The 18,931-nt window shown below is 44.5% G+C and overlaps 1 protein-coding gene across 6 annotated transcripts in view; it reads right to left on the bottom strand.

Annotated features, from left to right (window-relative positions):
* The window catches only part of ZFYVE26 (zinc finger FYVE-type containing 26), a 1,794,472-nt gene that overhangs the window by 1,287,867 nt on the left and 487,674 nt on the right, over positions 1 to 18,931 (bottom strand). For all 6 annotated transcript variants that reach the window (XM_077465059.1, XM_077465061.1, XM_077465063.1 and 3 more), the window contains one exon: positions 13,058 to 13,213. In XM_077465059.1, coding sequence (XP_077321185.1) covers positions 13,058 to 13,213 — 156 coding nt within the window. The remainder of the gene's footprint in view (positions 1 to 13,057; positions 13,214 to 18,931) is intronic.

Here is an 18,931-nt window from a genome sequence, read left to right as displayed (position 1 = left end):
GACTGGGAGGTGATTTAAGATTTTTATGAGTTTCGAGCAGGCTATAAAAAGTAGGTATGCGAGGTGTTGAGGTATTAATAAATTTCAGTGTGTCTTCATTGATGAGGCCTTCCCAAAAGGCTCCAGCGATTAGACAGTGAAATTCCACGGTAAAGACTTCAATCCTTGAGAAATTAATGGGTGCATACCATGTGTCGTGGGGGTAAAACATTCCAGCACATGATTTGATACTGTTGGTGTGTCAAGAGTAGTATTAAATTACCACCTTTACCCAAAGGTTTTATCACTAAGTTTACTGATAAACTAAGTTTACTGATAGCACGTTGCTGTTGTTTATTAAGGTTGACAGGTAGCCACTGGTGTTTCAGAGATTGAATGGATTCATGGAGTAAGGTCCAAATCGAGGGGCATGTCATAAGATCAGGAAAGGATCTGGATTTTAATTTGAGTTTGTTGCTGGTTCTCTTGGGTTCCTCTTGGGATGGTGCATGGGGGGAAGAATCAAAAAAAAGAGTACAGATTGATTAGTGGTAGCACTGCAAGTTGGTGATTCTGACCACCCCTCTTCATAGAGAAGCCTCAGATCCTGCAGTGGCAGAAATTCCTGCATAGAAAAAATCCTTGGTCTTCTCTGCAAGTTCCTTGTCATCGAAAATGTATCTAAATGTGAGATTACGGTCAAAAAGATAGAGATCTTTCATAGTATCGTAAACGTCAATTGGAAGGGCAAAAGCCAAGGCCGAGTTGAAGAACTTGTTCTTCCTCAGGGGGATTAGGGCATAAGACGTGAGATTGATAATATTCAATGTGGAGGGAGTGTTACTTGGTTCTACAACAGTAGATTCTGGGATGTGCTGGGTATGGGATTTTTGAATACGAATGCGTCCAGGCTTCCCTGTCTGGTAGGCTCTGGAGTTGTTGGCACTAAAAAAAAAATCAGAGTGAGGAAATAGCGTTTGTATATTAGGCTGAAGGACTTTAGGGATAATGTTGTGCAAAGTTGAAGAAGCAGCCCCACTTCTGGGGGTCTGAGCCCCAGGAGGTGGTGGCTTTGTTGTGACTTAGGGGTTTTACCCCGTTTCTTGCCATTTTTGTGTTCCTTGGAAGGAAGTCCATCTCCAATGAGAGATCTTTTACGAGGAATACTCGGTGCACGTGGATTCAAGGGACAAAGCGTGACCTGTGAGGAAAGTGAAGAAATGGAAGAAACAGATTCTGTAGGGTCACAACCAGTGGTAGTGTCCTGTGGCCTTCGGTTACGTGTAGGATTTCTTGTAGAATATTGCTTACCTGTTCATTTGTAGGCAAATCCCTCTTGGACAAACTTGCCGTTTTTTTGTTTTTTTTTTACAATGTTATCTTTATTAAGGGTTTCTAGACATTCTCTCTGTTCCTTCCACTTATCCGGGAAAGAAATTGAATCCCTGATTTGCATAAATTGCCCATTAAGATGCTCAATTTCACCATCTAATATAACCATATCAATCCTAGGATCAAATATTCCAATGTGCCTATTATTTTTTCAGTTATCTTTGCTATTTTTGATTATATTTTTTTGTTATTGTTTAATGGAATCACCCTCCTCCTGTTTGATTGCAGCACGTTTGCTATTATTACTTCTAAATTTTGAAGCTATTGTTCTATTGTGATCATGGATGTCTTGGGTTCAGCAAGGGGAGACTGTGTCTACAATTCAGGTCAGTTGTCTAAACACCCAAAAAACAGAGGATGAAACCAAAATATTCCTTGATAGAATGTTTAATCTCCTCAAAAGAAAGTTACATTTACACTGGCACATTCAATATTTTGATATGTACATTCGAGAGAAGGTATGCCCTCTAGGTCTTCGGATGCAAGTTTTTCCAACCCTAAAAGATCCTTCCCTAGATTTAAAAAAAACCTGGGAGGACACACTAACTCAATGTAGTGTCAAACTAATGACACAATTAACTGCACAATATCGGATTATATGGGTATATTAGATGGTGAAAATGAGCGCCTTAATGGGCAATTTCCGCAAATCAGTGGAAGGAACTGAGAACGTCTAGAAACCCTTAATAAAGATATCGTAAAAAAAAAAAAAAAATGCAAGTTTGTTCAAGACAAACTTGCCTTTTCAGAGGGATGTGCCTACAAATGGACAGGTAGGCAATATACTAGAAGAAATCTTACACGTGACCAAAGGCCACAGGACACTACCACTGGTTGTGACCCTAAAGATTCTTCAATTTCTTCACTCCCCTCAAAGGTCACGCCTCGTCCCTTGAATCCACATGCACCGAGTATTCCTCGTAAAAGATCTCTCACTGGAGATGGGCTTCTATCCAAGGAACACAAAAAAGGCAAGAAACAGGGTAAAACCCCTAAGTCACAACAGCCACCACCTCCTGGAGCTCAGAACCCCAGAAGTGGGGCTTCTTCAACGTTGCACAACATTATCCCTAAAGTTCTTCAGCCTAATACATAAACACAATTTCCTCACTCTGATTTTTTTTTTTTTGTGCCAATAACTCCAGCACGCACCAGACGGGGAAGCCTGGACGCATTTGTACACCCTTCCAAACCAATTGACGTTTACAATACTATCAAAGATCTCTATCTTTTTGCCCGAAATCTCACCTTTAGATAAATTTTCAATGATGATAGAAAAATGCTTGGTCTTCTCTGCAAGTTCCTTGTCAAGATTCATTTTTTTTCTATGCACTGTGGGATCTGATGCTCCTCTATGAAGAGGTGTCATCAGAATCACCAACTTGCAGTGTTATCTCTAATCAATCTGTACTCTTGATTCTTCCCCCATGCGCCCTCCCAAGAGGAACCCAAGAGAACCAGCAACAAACTCAAATTAAAATCCAGATCCTTTCCTGATCTTATGACATGCCCCTCGATTTGGGCCTTTCTCCATGAATCCATTCAATCTCTCAAATAACAGCAGTGGCCCAATCTACCTGCCAACCTTACTAAACAACAAACAAGAGCTATCAGTAAACTTAAAAAAAAAAAAAATCTGATTTAGTGATAAAACCTTTGGATAAAGGTGGTAATTTAGTACTCGACGCACCAACAGTATCAAACCATGTGTTGGAATGTTTTACACAACGATACATGGTATGCTCCCATTGATTTCTCAGGGATTGAAGGCTTTACCGTGGAATTTTGCTGTCTAATCGCTGGAGCCTTCTGGGAAGGCCTCATCAGTGAAGACACACTGAAATTCATTAATACCTCAACACCTTGCATACCTATTTTTATACCCTGCCCAAAACTCATAAAAATCTTAAAGTGGAAGTAAATTCCCCTATCGGTTTCAGCCAAGGAAGCTGCCATCTTTGCCTCTGTTTAAACTTTAACTGCTATGGTGCTGCACATGTGATTCGTTATGACACCAGCCATTGCATGGTTTGATAGTTTGGCTGAGAGCACAGCCAATGTGCAGTTAGCATTCCCGGCATGCCTTTTTTTAAACTGTTTAAATTAATGGGTTTACTTCCACTTTAAATCACCTTCCTGTCGTCCTATAGTATCCAGTATTGGTTCAATTACCATAAATGCCAGCAAATTAGTTCTTTAATTAGTTCTAATTAATTCTCTTACCGCATGTCTTGAGTCTACCATCATATGTCTAGGACACTTTGAACTTGCTTAGACATATTGAGGGGGTCCAGGTCCCTCCGGACACCCTCCTTGTGCTATTGATGTTGAGGCTTTGTACGCGAGCATCCCCCACGAGCAAGGCGTCCGGATGGCCGGGACCTTCCTCATGGAGTAGGACCGCAACACCTGGTCCCTTAATAATTTAATTCTCAAACGCCTTGAATTCATACTCGCCAGAAACAGTTTTATGTTCACGGATCAGCTGTTTTTACAAGTTCAGGGAGTGGCCATGGGCACTGCATGTACCCCCTCACATGCAAATCTTTACTTGGGTGCTGGGAAAGATATTTTTGGAGATGAATCTATGCAACACTTCCTGGATCATGTGCTGTGTTGGCATAGATTCATAGATGACCTCTTTGTAATTTTGGACAGGCTCTGCACAGTTGTTAAAAGATTCTGTGCAACGTTTGAACACTAACCATTTCAACTTGCAATTTACATTTACCTTTGACAACTGCAGTATTTGTTTTTTGGATTTAACAATTTTCAAAAATTAATCTGGTAAATTGTCTACTGACCTCTTTTGGAAGCCTACGGCAGGCAACATGTTTTTACATGCCTCCAGTTCCCATCCCCGTCCTCTGGTACGCAGCATTCCCTATGCTCAGTACTCGAGACAGACGGAACTGCACAGAGGATGGGGATTTTTGCCGCCAAGCAGACGCTCTACGTGAGTGCCCCCTGGCATGAGGTTATACCAGAACTAACCTCAGGAAGGCTTTCAATAGGGCCTTTACTCATACTCGTCAATCTCTTTTATATGGCCCATTCTGACACCCTGCAACTACGATCTCGGTAAAGAGTCTCCGACGGCTGCTCCTCTGACAGGGGGGTCTGTGCTGATCGATTATCAGTGCAGCCCCCCCAGGATGCCCACACTGGACCACCAGGGACGCCACCAGACCACCAGGGATGCCCAGGACAAGGTATGGCACCCTAGACCACCAGGGATTCCAGTCAGTGCCACAATGGATGCCAATCAGTGCCCATAATGGATGCCAATCAGTGCCCACAATGGGCATCACTGATTGACGTGCATTATTTGGCACTGATTGGCATCCATTAGTACAGTATATTATAACACAATGCCGCCTATCAGTTCCCATCTGTGCCACCTATCAATGCCCATCCGTGCCACCTATCAGTGCCTCCTATCCATGCCCATTTGTGCCGCCTACCCATGCCCACCTGTGCCACCTACCCATGCCCACCTGTGCCACCTACCCATGCCCACCTGTGCCACCTACCCATGCCCACCTGTGCCACCTATCCATGTCAATCCGTGCCAGCTATCAGTGCCAATTTGTGGCACCTATCAGTGCCCATCTCTGTCGCCCATCAGTGCCTCCCATCAGTGCCCATCAGTGCCGCCTATCAGTGCCACATATCAGTGTCCATCAATGCCACCTCATCAGTGCCATTTCATTGGTGCCACCTCATTGGTGCCCATCAGTGCCACCTTATTGCCCATCAGTGTAACCCCATCAGTGCCCATCACTGAAGGAGAAAACATTTACAAAGTTTTGAAACAAACAAAAAACATTTTTTTTTCCAATATTTTTGGTATTTTTTTATTTGTTTAGCAAAAAATAAGAGGTGATCAAATACCACCAAAAGAAATCTCTATTTGTGGGAAAAAAATGATAAAAATTTCATTTGGGTACAGTGTAGCATGACCGCGCAATTGTCACTCAAAGTGTGTGACAGCGCTGAAAGCTCAAAATTGGTCTGGGCAGGAAGGCGTTTAAGTTCCCGGTATTGAAGTGGTTAAGATTTTATTACTCACTGAGCATCACATTTTGAATAAATATTTTAGGCCATCTTCGGAGTTGGTGTTCAGGAGGGCCGCCACCCTTGGAGACAAATCTACAAGTAGCCATTATCAGGCCCATCCCTATTGTTTAGAGGGTCCTAAAGGTACATATTGATGTGCTGATTGCCCGCAATGTCCATGGATTTTGGAGGGGCGGTCGTTCACTCTACCCAATGGGGATATTTTTTCCCCCGACACCATGCTAATTATGCAACCAGAGGAGTGGTTTACCTGATGGTCTGCGCCTGCAAGGCTTTTTATGTAGGGGAGACCACCAGGGAACTATGGCAGTGAATGGGGGATCACCTTTATGTCTCAACTAGTGGCAAGATTACCACGGTAGGGTTCAATATTGGCATCCACCATAGATTTAATGTAATGTAATGTAATTTAATGTATTCAATTCTTCATTTTAGAAGTGATTCCTGAGAACCCAATTTTACAACGTGAATCAATCTGGATTGAACGACTCAACACTCTTATTCCTCCGGGCCGCAATGAAGCACATACTTACTAACACTTACTGTAATATACTCTGGATTCCTTTCACACCAACATACCATTGTGTCTATTGTATGCTAAATTTAAATTTATTAGCAATGGCTATGGCGCCTAATATGTGGAGAGCGTCTCCTCTGATATATCCTAGCTTTACTTATGTACAATATTTTTTTCTTAACAAATGATAAATGTATTGGTGGTCTTGGCTTATTCTCAGGCTTCCCCCCCCCCCCCCACCTTTTTTTTTTCTCATTTTCTATCCTGAGACTTTGCTTGACCTGGTTTTATGTAAATGTATTTTTTTTTCCTTTTTCCATTGCGCTATTATTTACATATTGCAATTCCCTGACCAACGGTGTGAGGGGTTTGTTCTCCCCCTATGGATGGGCACGTGTCTCTCCAGATGGAGGATATGCCCTTTTCTGACTATCCCTCCCTTGTCCATTGTGTGCCGCTATATGTGCCGCACATATTAGGACCAGGCGCATGTGCAGCTTAAGTGCATTGCAGAGAGCCAGACCCGGAGACGTCAGATGCCCTGCACACGCTTGGACACCTGCTTCCAGGTTGGGGGTTTAAATGGTGCACATTTGTGTGCCTATGCAGGACGGCTGCACACCCGGGAGCACCTTTTGTGAAATCTTTGCTGGTAAGCCTCTTTATTTATTGCACCTTTGCTTCAGTCAATTTATTTTTCCAGCAGGTCTGTTTTTCAGACCAGCTCGAGGCTTCTAACTTGATTTCTTGTTTTTTCTAACTTTTCAACACATGTCTTCTAGGCTCTCTTCGCAGTCTCAATTGATACTATCCTAGTGTGCCAGCACTTATAGGAAAGTGAGCTGTTCCATACCTCAGCTATATCTTTTTTGATATTGTCATCACGGGTGTGTCATTCTACTTAAAACTCCATTACGATTAGGTGGGTCTTTTGAATATCTTATTTTATTGGGTGGTTCCTCTCAGCTGCTATCTATTGTTTTTTAGGTGGGTCTTTTGCATATCTTGGTTGGTTCCTCTCAGTTGCTATAATTTTCCTCTCCTGTCCGCTAGTATTATTTGTCGCACATACTAGGATCTGGGGCATGCGCAGTCTATTTGCATGTGCATTACGGAGAGCCAAACCTAGAGACATCAGACACCCAGCGTGCAGCTTGGGCCCCTGGCTTGCAGCTTAAATGGCGCACATTTGTGCGCCTATGCAGGATGGCTGCATACCCGGGAGCATGTTTTGTGAATTTTTGTTTGCTACGTTTTTTCACTTATTGTACCTTTGCTCAAGTTCATTTCACATTTAGCAGGTCTAATTGCTTTTCAGACCTGCATGTGGCTTTCATCCGATTTGTCTTTTCCAATCATCATTGTTCATTACATGTTTTTTAGGCTCTTGCTGCAGTTTAAACAGATAACATTCAAACGTGGCTGCACATATAGGAGATTGAGCTGCTTTATACTTCCGTTACATTTTTTTTAACATTGCTGTCCCGGCATGTTAATGTATTTAAACTTCACTATCAACCATTTTGTTATAGATACTAGCCCCTTAAAAGACCCCCCGACATGTTTATCCATTCTATTTGTTTCCCTGAAATCTAACCTGCATGATAATGCCCCCAGGGGGAAAACCCATTGGACAGGTGTCTCATTGTTTGCCATCTGTTACTCTACTTTGGGTTTGTCAGGGAGTTTCTCAGAATTTAAATTTAAACTTCAAACACATGTGCTTGTTCTGTATTTTTATTCAATCATGTATTTTTTAATTGATTTATTTGTCTACCCATATTTCTCTTCAGATGTCTATAGGTTGATGTCTCCTGAGGAAATGGTGTTAACCACAAAACTAATTGAGGCCATGTCTATACCTACATCACACCCCCAGCTCCTTTTGGGAGATACTACCCATAACTATGTCTTTATTGTGCAAGATACTGTGTTATTTGTATTGTAAATTTTTGATTAAATTGTTTTTGAATATTTTCTAATAAATTGTATTCCTTTTAAGAATTTTTGTATTATTGGGTACCATAATAGTCCTAAGACCCTAAGGTGATTTGGGGTCAATGGGGTTTGGAGTAGCCCCTATTGTACCTACTCACCCTTGCTTACCTCCAATTTATTTTTCAGGATGGTGGTACCTATTCTCTCAGTATACCCCTATTTTTGAGGCTAACCTGTTCTTGATCTTATAAAGGAGAAAAAATAAATAAAAAAAACAAAAACAAATGGAGCCACTGGTCCTTTAAAACATAGTGGGTGTCCTAAAAAAAAAATAAAAAAAAAAATAATAAAAATAATCACACAGAGCGAAGTAATGCAGTCCCAGGTATGTGCAAAAAAATCACAAGCACTTTTCTGCCATGGTTTCAGGCAAAGTCACGCTGCACCTTACATGTAGCTGGTAGGACTGATGCTGTCCCGAGGCTCCTGCCACTTAAGTGACATAGGGGAAAAGCAACGTTCCTCAAATGGGGTTGCGTCAGAAACCATGAACCAGAGTGAAACAGAAGTACAATTAAATCACACTTGTTTATTAATAAAAAATAAAAAGGTAAATAGAGTAAGCGTAGTCAGCCATGCCAGAGTTCAATAACCAGATTGGGTAATCAGCAAGGCCAGAATTTAGGGATTCAAGTGGAGGAACAGCAAGCAGGATAAGGAGCAAGAAGGGATGTCCACAAGCTAGTCTTTAAACAAACACAGGAGATGGTTGCTTGTGATGTGACCAAGGTGAAGGCAGAGATGAAGTGAGCTGGACAGCTTTAAGTAGGCAGATCAGACAAGCAGGATCAGGAACAGCTGGGTAACTGTGGAGAGAGATGAGAGCTGGCAATTAGCCGACAGCTGAGCAGCCAGCCCAGAGAAGGAAGGGCTAAGCCAGCCCTGACAGGTTGTCATTCAGTATTTCAATTCTTTATGTAAGGTTAAAGTTTGTGACGCACAGTTCCTGACGTGCACATGTCCAGTCTCAAGCTAGAGGATATGCAAAATGGTCAGCTAGGATGGGATGACTTAAGTTCCACAACCAGAACAACAGGGGAACAGTCAGGTTTCCTTTAGAATAGTGACAAAAGAAAAAAAGGGGGTCGCTAAGCTGACCATATTGCCCTATAAAGTATATTGTGGGACACCTTGTGTACTAAGGGGGTAATGTGTAGTGTACTAATGACATGGTCAATATGCTCTTGCGGGGGTTGTTTGGCGTTCAATACAGGTAATCAGCTCCTCAGGATCTTCAAAGAATGATGCTCTTCTGCCGTGATCAATCATGAGTCTGGCAGGGAACAGCATGGCATATTTTAAGTGATTGTCCCTGAGCTTGTGTTTTGCCTCCATGAAGCCCTAGAGGCGACGCTGAACCTCCACCGAGAAGATGGGAAAGATGACGACCTTGACATTACCAAAAGGGATATTAACCTTTTCTCTGGCCATTTTCAGTGCTGCATCTCTATCCTTGTAGTTTAGAAGCTTGGCTAATGTGCGGGGGGGAGCTCCCTGTGGGGGTGGTCTGGCCGACATGTGGTGTGCTCTTTCTACCGCCAGCATGGGGGAGACTCTCTCTCTACCATAAGATGTAACTAGTAGTTTAAGGAATATGGTAGGGTCTTTTGCTCCTGCCCCCTCCGGAAGGCAAATTAGTCGCAGGTTGCATCTTCTGAGTCTGTTCTCCATGTCATCCTGTTTGGAGAAGAGCTGTTGTATTTGTTGCTGCATGTGGTCTGACCCAGTTTGTAGTGACTGGATGGTGTCCTCCACAGTGCTGATATGAGTCTCTGTGGTTTTGACTCGGTCACAAAGTTTGTGTAGTTCTTGCCTTATCAGGGAGATATCTAACTTCACTGCTTCTATTTGAGTAGTAAGTGATGTTCAGCAGAATGTAATTGCTTCCAGGAGCTTGCCCGTCTCTCACCGTCCGCTCCTCCCCTGTCTTTGCCACGCTGCCACCTTCCTCTGGCTCCTCTCCGTCCTGACTGTGGTATTGAGCCAATTTTGCTGCAGCGTTTGTTTGTGCTTTTTGGTGGGGACATGAAGACCAGAGTCTGGGGTATCCAATGAGGTAAGTCAGGTGTGTAGATTTTGCCTGTGGGTCCCAGGATGCTGTGGATTGTAGGATCAATGGACAGAGCTCCTCGGAAAGCGCCCTACCCCATGTAACATCAGGTCAGGTCCCCAAATTCAGGGTTTATGACTTGTTTCATATTTCCTGCATGACAAAGCACAAGACAAACACTAATATCAGGCTAAACTCTCCTAAACTCATCCCAATATAGGCCTCAACCTCGAATCAGTAAAGGCCACCGATGTTCTAAGTTAAAATGCTACCTTCATTAAAACATTTGGAGCTTCCGATCCACCTTTCTCCGCACACACGTGTTAGCTTTATATACACTGTGCATGCGTGAAACTCCGCCCACTTTGCACGCCCCCGACATTCTTTCTAGAATATTCCCCGCCGCTTCTCTTTCAACGCAGTGGGAGAGAAACATGGCCGAGACACAGCAGGTGCCTAATAGCAGTAACGAGGAGGAAAGTCCGGAGCAAGAAATGTCACGATTCTGTAGGAGATTTAAGGCCTCAAATATGGCCTTAGTAGAGATGGTGAAGATGGTTGACATCTTGAAGAGAGCCGACTATGATGGGAAGTATGGACCTTACCTAAACCCCAATGTGAAAAAGGCCAAGATCATGACTAAAGTTGTGAAAAGTCTGCACAGGAATTTTGGAGTACGACAATCCAAGGAGCAATTGAGGAAACGCTGGTCAGACCTGAAATTGAGGGAGCAAGATCAGTACAGAAGGATCAAGAAACTGCTTCTAAAATGTATTTGCCATGTGTCCCTATTAGTATTACTTGCATGCTGCTCTCATGTGCTTCTCTTTACTGCTGTACGGTTTTAAATGGCTACTTTCATATTTGTTGTACAGTAATTGTCACAGTAAACACTGTTCATTTGCCAACTAAATACAATGTTTTTGGCAGATACAGGGTTAACTACATTTGGTCATGCTAATTTGTATTAAAAGAAGTTTAGAACACTGTTGTTTAGATGTGTTTGAAACTAGAATAAATTGCAAACTTGATTCAGTGTAATGTAAGGAGAGAACACTTGGCAGCTGTTTACACATCTGGACTCAGGAGCATTAGTGTGGGACACCAGAACAAACTTTTTAGGGTGTCCCACACAGGTACTCCAGTGAATACACCCTCATAATTAAAATAGTATGACCCAGAGTGGGGTGGTGGTACAATGTGGACACATTTCCCATTGATTGACCCTCTGCAGTTAGGGAAATTCCACTGCTGGGCAAATTAGGAGACCAGTGTCTGCCATTTCTGTGGTGTTGAAGGAAACTGGTGAGTCAAAAAAAAAAAAAAGTACTTTTGTGCATAACATTGCAAGCAGATTAGAAACAACATTAGTATAACATTTATTTTAAGGAGTATTTAAAGATAAAAATATAAGGTCCACTTATGATTCCCCGCCCCCTCTGATGGCCCATTGGGAAAAAAAAACTGGGGGAAGGAGGGTTATAAATGAGTTTGGGAGTCCCAAAAAAAAGCCTCTGACACTCTGCCTGAATTTAAGGACAATAACATTTGGACACATTTTAGGCGGTGTTTAGGGTAAAGCATTACAATAGAGCTGACAAAATACATTGTTAAGTGAATAGGCTAGGTGTGTATGGGCCCAGGATAGCATGCTGGGGAGATTAGTTAAGGCAACTATGCATGTAGGCCAAAAAAAAGGAAAATTAAAAGCTTACAGCATGCATGGGCACAAAGGGAAATTACAATCATGGTAATTAGGGAATGATGTAAGAAATACAAAACATTAGCATACATTAAATACATAGAATGTGATGTTAAAGAAGAAAACCTACCCCAATATAGTCCTTCTGCAGGACCTGAATGATGGCATTACAGGTCTCTGGAATAATGATCCCCAGAGCCTGGGGGGAGATGCCTGTAGAGAACTTGAGGCCCTGTAGACTTCTCCCTGTTGCCAAGTATCGCAATGTGGCAACTAGCTTCTGCTCGAGAGTAATGGCATGCCGCATGCAGGTGCCCTGCTTCGTAAAATATAAGGGGTCAGCAAAGCCAAAAAGACGCTGAAAAAGGAGTCTGTCATTCAGAGAAAATTCCTGAAATCATCAGGATTTTTCTCCTGGATCTCCCACAACAAAGGCATATGAAATAATTGGTCACGCTCGAGTAACCAATTCTTCGTTCATGAATTCCCCGCCGCCCTGTTCATGGGCTGGGCTTGGGTCAAAGCAAGAACCCCAACACCAAGCCCCCACACTGCAAGAGTATGTAACCACAACATGGCTTCAAAATTGTTGGCTGGTCAGAACGAACAGAACGCACTAAACAGAAAGGCCTATGAAGAGTGAGCTGAAAATCAGAAACGAACGGACAAGAATGCACTGAAAAACAGATACAAACTGACTACATGCACTGAAAACAACAAACAAACCCACAAGCACAAACTGAAGAGCAGTGATGATCTGAAAAGCATGAGGCTGAAAAGTGCAAATTGTCTCTCAAACTTCTACTAACACAAGATAAACACACGATAAACACACAATAAACACACAATTAGCAGGAGACCAAAGGGTGTGGCACATTGGGTATTGAACTTCCCTTTTATAGTGCCGTTGTACGTGTTGTAACTTCACTGCGTTCTTGACGTTCGGAATTAGGTGTGATTGTGCGTATGCAAGAAAAGCTTTAGCGGAATTCTGTCGGAAAAAAACATCCAAGGCTTTCCGACGAAACTTCTGATTGTGTGTACACGGCATAAGCGTAATCTTCCTAATTTTCATGCTTTTTTGAAGTAGCCAGGGGGTGCGGAGCATAAGCCCTCTATAGAGATTCTTGGGGACTGTGGCAAACGTGTGAGCCTGGTGGAGAAAATTCTGATAGGACGTTGTACAGTTCCAAGAGTGAAATGCATGCTGTATTACGCTACAATTGTTATATTGTATGCAAATTGTTACCCAAATTTTTAGCACAGCCTAAAAGAACAAACTAATCAAGCTTTAACAATCTCATCATCATCATCAAGTTCCATAGATACTTTGACATACCCTGGGATTTGATCACAGCTTTCAGTTGCACAAGAATCTCTTCCAGTTCATAATCCAGGATGATATGACAAACCAGGTAATCATCTTGGAGCACTGAATAACATGTATGGAAAATCTCTGACACGCTGCACTTTAACAGGCTGCTTAGCTTCTCCTCTGCAATTGGGTAAGAATAAAACAAAATGTATAAGTTATATATACACACACACCTCAAAATGGCAATTGTCCACAGAATTTGTGGAAAATTATGAATGCTTGCAATCCAGCTCACACAAGGTATTTAATAAATGTATGTATTTTATATTACCAGTGCATTGCTTTGATTTCTCCCCAGCATATTACAACAGGACTATGCAACAATAATGTCAGGATCCTCTGGTATTCTAGGCAAATATGAAAAAGTAAACCCTCCTGCAAAAAATATGTAAACAAGTAGGCTTTTATTGCCATATTTTGTCTGCACTAAAGTACACTTGTTTGTTTTTTTGCAATCTTCTGCAGAATGTACACTGAACTGCATGTGTGCTGGAACGACTGTACTCCAGTAACAGCTAATCAAATATGCCAAAGACCAGCACCTTGAGGAACCTGGGAAGCAGATGCCAGTGCAGGGTTCTGTGGCAATCAGACCAATGAAACAAAGTTAAGTATGTGTGCCTTTAGATCCCACTTTAAAACCAGTAAAAGTTACATCATGTGACAAAAGACAGCATACAATACATTATCTAAAAACATACCCTATGGAAAAGAGGAAATATTGGGTCAGTAATAAAGGCAGAAGAAGGTTAGAGATGTGAAAGTGGAATTTGAAATGAAGTGCATTAGGAATAGATGACAGGGAAAGTTGACAGAGAAGTTAAAAGGAAAAAAAAAAAAAAAAAAGAGAGAAAAGGGTGGGGTGGGAGATTGGGAAGAAGGGATAGAGGTAGGGTCCATTAAACGTACGTAGGATACGCAGAGGTCAGAGTAAGTCCATCAACACTATGCAGCCAGAAGAGATTTGAGTTTGATGTGGTAATGTGAGGCTTATAATAATTTTTACCTTCAATGACAATCATCATTAACCAGTTCAATATTGGGCCATAGTCAAATGACGGCCACAGATGGGATCTCCCATCCTGGGTGGACGTCATACGACGGCCTCGGTATTGCGCCGCTCCTGCGGGCCCCCGGGAGCCGCAGCGTGGGAATCACGGATTAGCTGTGTCCCTCGGACACAGCCCATGCCTGATCTGTGGTATTTTCCTCCCCATCGACCCCCCCCCCCCCCGATACATGTGACCGGCCGTGTCCAATCACAGCTGGTCACATGTACTATGCCATTACAGCGCTAGTGCACGCGCCTAGGGCGCATGCAGAGCGCCGATCAGGGATGTGGCTTGTCACCCTGACACAGCCCAACCCCGATTGCAGTAAAGAGCCAATAAAATTGGCTCTTTACCACGTGACTGGCTGTGTCTAATCACAGCCGGTCACAGAATGTAAACAAAAGTAATCTCACTGTCTTGGATCGTTCTATGCCTTGTGGTTCTTTGTCATCCCAGGATTTGACCTGGTTATGTATCTTGTCTTTAATGATTGTGCCTGATCATATGTCTTGCATTTTCTTTATTTTCCTAATAAAAATTTATAAAAAAAAAAAAAAAAAAAAAAAGAATGTAAACAAACCGCGGTAACGAGATGTTACCGGGTTCTCCTCCTCACACACCGATCGTGTGATCGTGAGGACCTGTCACCACCCATCAAAGTACCTGTCAGCCCAGCTGAGTGCCCGTCCCAGCCCATCCGAGTGCCCGAGTGCCCGTCCCATCCCATCCGAGTGCCCGAGTGCCCGACGCAGCCCATCCGAGTGCCCGAGTACCCGACGCAGCCCATCCGAGTGCCCGAGTACCCGACGCAGCCCATCCGAGTGCCCGAGTGCCCGACGCAGTCCATCCGAGTACCCGACGCAGTCCATCCGAGTGCCCGACGCAGTCCATCCGAGTGCCCGAGTACCTGACGCAGTCCATCCGAGTGCCTGACGCAGCCCATCCGAGTGCCCGAGTGCCTGACGCAGCCCATCCGAGTGCCCGAGTACCTGACGCAGCCCATCCGAGTGCCCGAGTACCTGACGCAGCCCATCCGAGTGCCCGAGTACCTGACGCAGCCCATCCGAGTGCCCGAGTACCTGACGCAGCCCATCCGAGTGCCCGAGTACCTGACGCAGCCCATCCGAGTGCCCGAGTACCTGACGCAGCCCATCCGAGTGCCCGAGTACCTGACGCAGCCCATCCGAGTGCCCGACGCAGCCCATCCGAGTGCCCGACGCAGCCCATCCGAGTGCCCGACGCAGCCCATCCGAGTGCCCGACGCAGCCCATCCGAGTGCCCGACGCAGCCCATCCGAGTGCCCGACGCAGCCCATCCGAGCGCCCGACGCAGCCCATCCGAGTGCCCGACGCAGCCCATCCGAGTGCCCGACGCAGCCCATCCGAGTGCCCGACGCAGCCCATCCGAGTGCCCGACGCAGCCCATCCGAGTGCCCGACGCAGCCCATCCGAGTGCCCGACGCAGTCCATCCGAGTGCCCGACGCAGTCCATCCGAGTGCCCGACGCAGTCCATCCGAGTGCCCGACGCAGTCCATCCGAGTGCCCGACGCAGCCCATCCGAGTGCCCGACGCAGCCCATCCGAGTGCCCGACGCAGTCCATCCGAGTACCCGACGCAGTCCATCCGAGTACCCGACGCAGTCCATCCGAGTACCCGACGCAGTCCATCCGAGTACCCGACGCAGTCCATCCGAGTACCCGACGCAGTCCATCCGAGTACCTGTCACAGTTCATCGGAGTAACCGAATGCCTGTCACCAGCCCGTCGGAGTACCCGAGTACCTGCCGCCAGCCCGGAGTACCCGAGTACCTGCCACCAGCCCGTCGGAGTACCCGAGTACCTGCCACCAGCCCGTCGGAGTACCCGAGTACCTGCCACCAGCCCGGCGGAGTACCCGAGTACCTGCCACCAGCCCGGCGGAGTACCCGAGTACCTGCCACCAGCCCGTCGGAGTACCCGAGTACCTGCCACCAGCCCGTCGGAGTACCTGAGTACCTGCCACCAGCCCGTCGGAGTACCCGAGTACCTGTCACCAGCCCGGAGTACCCGAGTACCTGTCACCAGCCCGTCGGAGTAACAGAGTACCTATTTGCAGCCCATGCCTCATAGAATACACATTGGGGTGTTTGCCTTCCAAAAATGGGGTCATTGTGGGGGTAATTCCATTGTCCTGGTGCTCAAGGACCTTCAAAAGTGTAATAGGTAGGAACAAAAGGAGATGTGTAATTTATGCTCCTAGAACGCCTGAAGGTACCACTTCCATGTTGGACCTCTGTATATGGCCAGGCTGTGTAAAAGTCCTACACATGTGGTATTGCAATACTCAGGAGGAGTAGCAGAATGTGTTTTGGGGTGTAATTTTTGCTATATACATGCTATGTGTTAGAAATATCTTAGAAATGGATAACTTTGTGTAAAAAAAAAAAAAAAGATTGTAATTTTCTTTCCACGTTTTCTGAAGACTTGTGTAAAAATTAACCGCTCAAAAGACTCATAATGCTTCATAGAATATACTTTGGAGTGTTTGTTTTCCAAAATGGGGTCATTTTGTGGGTAATTCCATTGTGCTGGTGCTCTGGGGCCACACATGTGGTATTGTTATACTCAGGATGAGTAGCAGAATGTATTTTGGGGTGTAATTTCTGCTATGTACATGCTTTGAGTTAGAAATATCTTATGAACTGACCACTTTGTGTAAAAAAAAATGTTTTCATTTTATTTCCACGTTTTCCGAAGACTTGTGGAAAAAAATGAACTGTTCACAAGACTCATTATGCCTCATAGAATATACGTTGGGGTGTTTGCTTTCCAAAATGGGGTAATTTTGTGGGCAATTCTACTGTCCTGGTGCTCCAGGGCCTTCACAAATGTAATAGGTCGTTAGGAAATTAGAGGTGTCATTATGCTTCTAGAACCCCTTACGGTGCTCCCTGCATTTTGGACTTCTCTGTGTGGCCAGCCTGTGTAAAAGTCCCACACATGTGGTATTGCCATGCTTGGGAAGAGTTGCAGAATGTATTTTGGGGTGTAATTGGAAGTATGCATATGCTGTGTATGAGAAAAAACAAAACAAAAAAAAAACACTCTTCTTTTTCCCAAAAAAAATGACAACATCAAAAAACTCACCATGCCTCTTACTAAATACCTTGGACTGTCTACTTTTCAAACAGGGTCATTTGGGGGGTATTTGTACTTTCCTGACATTTCATAGCCTCAAGAAATGAGATAGGCCGTCAGTGCATCAGGTGTGGTCAGATGTGATCAATTTTCAATGATTTGCACCATAGCTTGTAGATTCAATAACTTTCAAAGAGACTAAATAATATCCACTAATTTGGTTTATTTTTACCAAAGAGATGTAGCCGTATAAATTGTGGCCCAAATTTATGAACAAAAATGACTTATGTGCAAAATTTTATAGAAACTAAAAAACAAGTGTTTTTTTTTTTCAAAATTTTCGCTCTTTTTTCACTTATGCCGCAAAATATAAAAAACCCTATGGTGATTAAATACCACCAAAAGAAAGCATGTATGTATGTAAAAAATTATAAAAATTTTGTTTGGGTACAGTGTTGCATGACTGAGTAACTGGCAATCAAAGTGTGAAATGCCCTGTATTGAAGTGGTTAATAAATTGGCATACAATATGGCTTAAAACATATTTCAGAAAACATAAAAGAAGCTCTGGTACTAATTTTCAGACAAAGCTGCGTTCACTAGGGCATGCTCCAGACACAGTTACCAGCAGCTCACGGAAATCATCAGCCAATCATGGAGGTCACATGATTATAAGCCCCTCCTGGCTTCTGAAACCCCTTAAAGGGCCAGGAGTTGCTGACACCAAGGGGTTAACATTCATTAAAGTATATTTTTTCCAAAAGTAATGCGATTAAAAAAATGCTCCACAAATATTGCTTGACATAAAAAAAAAATCCAATGACCACCAATTTATTCTCTAGGGCAGTGATGGCAAACCTATGGCACGTAGAGCTCTCTCTGTGGGCACACCAGCTTATGAAGCCAGCACAGCCAGGATAGGGGGGAATCCCCCAGCCAGGCAATCACTTGCACTGGCAGTGCAGGCACGGAGGAGCCGGCTACCTTTCTTGCATCAGTTCCAGTGGTGTCAGCAGGGGGTGGGGGTGAGCAGCCAGTTATCTTGCACCATGTGTGTCATTTAGGGGGGTGTAAAGTTACTCTGCTATTCTGAGGGTCTGTGCTGCAGCTAATTGCCTCCCCTGGACTCCTACACCTGCAGTGAGGCATTCGGTCATTCCTCTCCATGGCACCCTATTCCAGCTCCCGCTGCCCCAGGGCTATTTTGGTCCAGCCCGTCCCTCTGGCAATGCAACCTGTGGAAAAGCGGAGCAGGAGGGGTGGTGCTTGGAGATCATGACCATGGGAAAGGCGCAGTGGCTGCTAACTGACCTCCAGGCAGCTGGGATACCAAAGAGCGACTGGATGGTGGGGACTCCTGCAATACTGTCCACCTGCTGCTGGAGAGAGCCCCAAATGTGATGAACGATGAGATGACAGAGGTAAGGAGGAGGATGGATCCTCTGATCTACTGTACTGTGTGTGGAGGTAGTGCAGGAAGTATGTGTCAGGGAGGTCAGTGTATGTGTCAGGGAGGTCAGTGTATGTGTCAGGGAGGTCAGTGTATGTGTCAGGGAGGTCAGTGTATGTGTCAGGGAGGTCAGTGTATGTGTCAGGGAGGTCAGTGTATGTGTCAGGGAGGTCAGTGTATGTGCCAGGGAGGTCAGTGTATGTGTCAGGGAGGTCAGTGT

Source organism: Lithobates pipiens, unplaced genomic scaffold (assembly GCF_037356315.1).
Source record: "Lithobates pipiens isolate NorthernLeopardFrog02 unplaced genomic scaffold, aLitPip1_a1.2 Scaffold_30, whole genome shotgun sequence".
NCBI classification, from domain to species: Eukaryota; Metazoa; Chordata; class Amphibia; order Anura; family Ranidae; genus Lithobates; species Lithobates pipiens.
The sequence above is the reverse complement of the archived record's forward strand: the minus strand, read 5'-3'. Positions and strand labels throughout refer to the sequence as shown.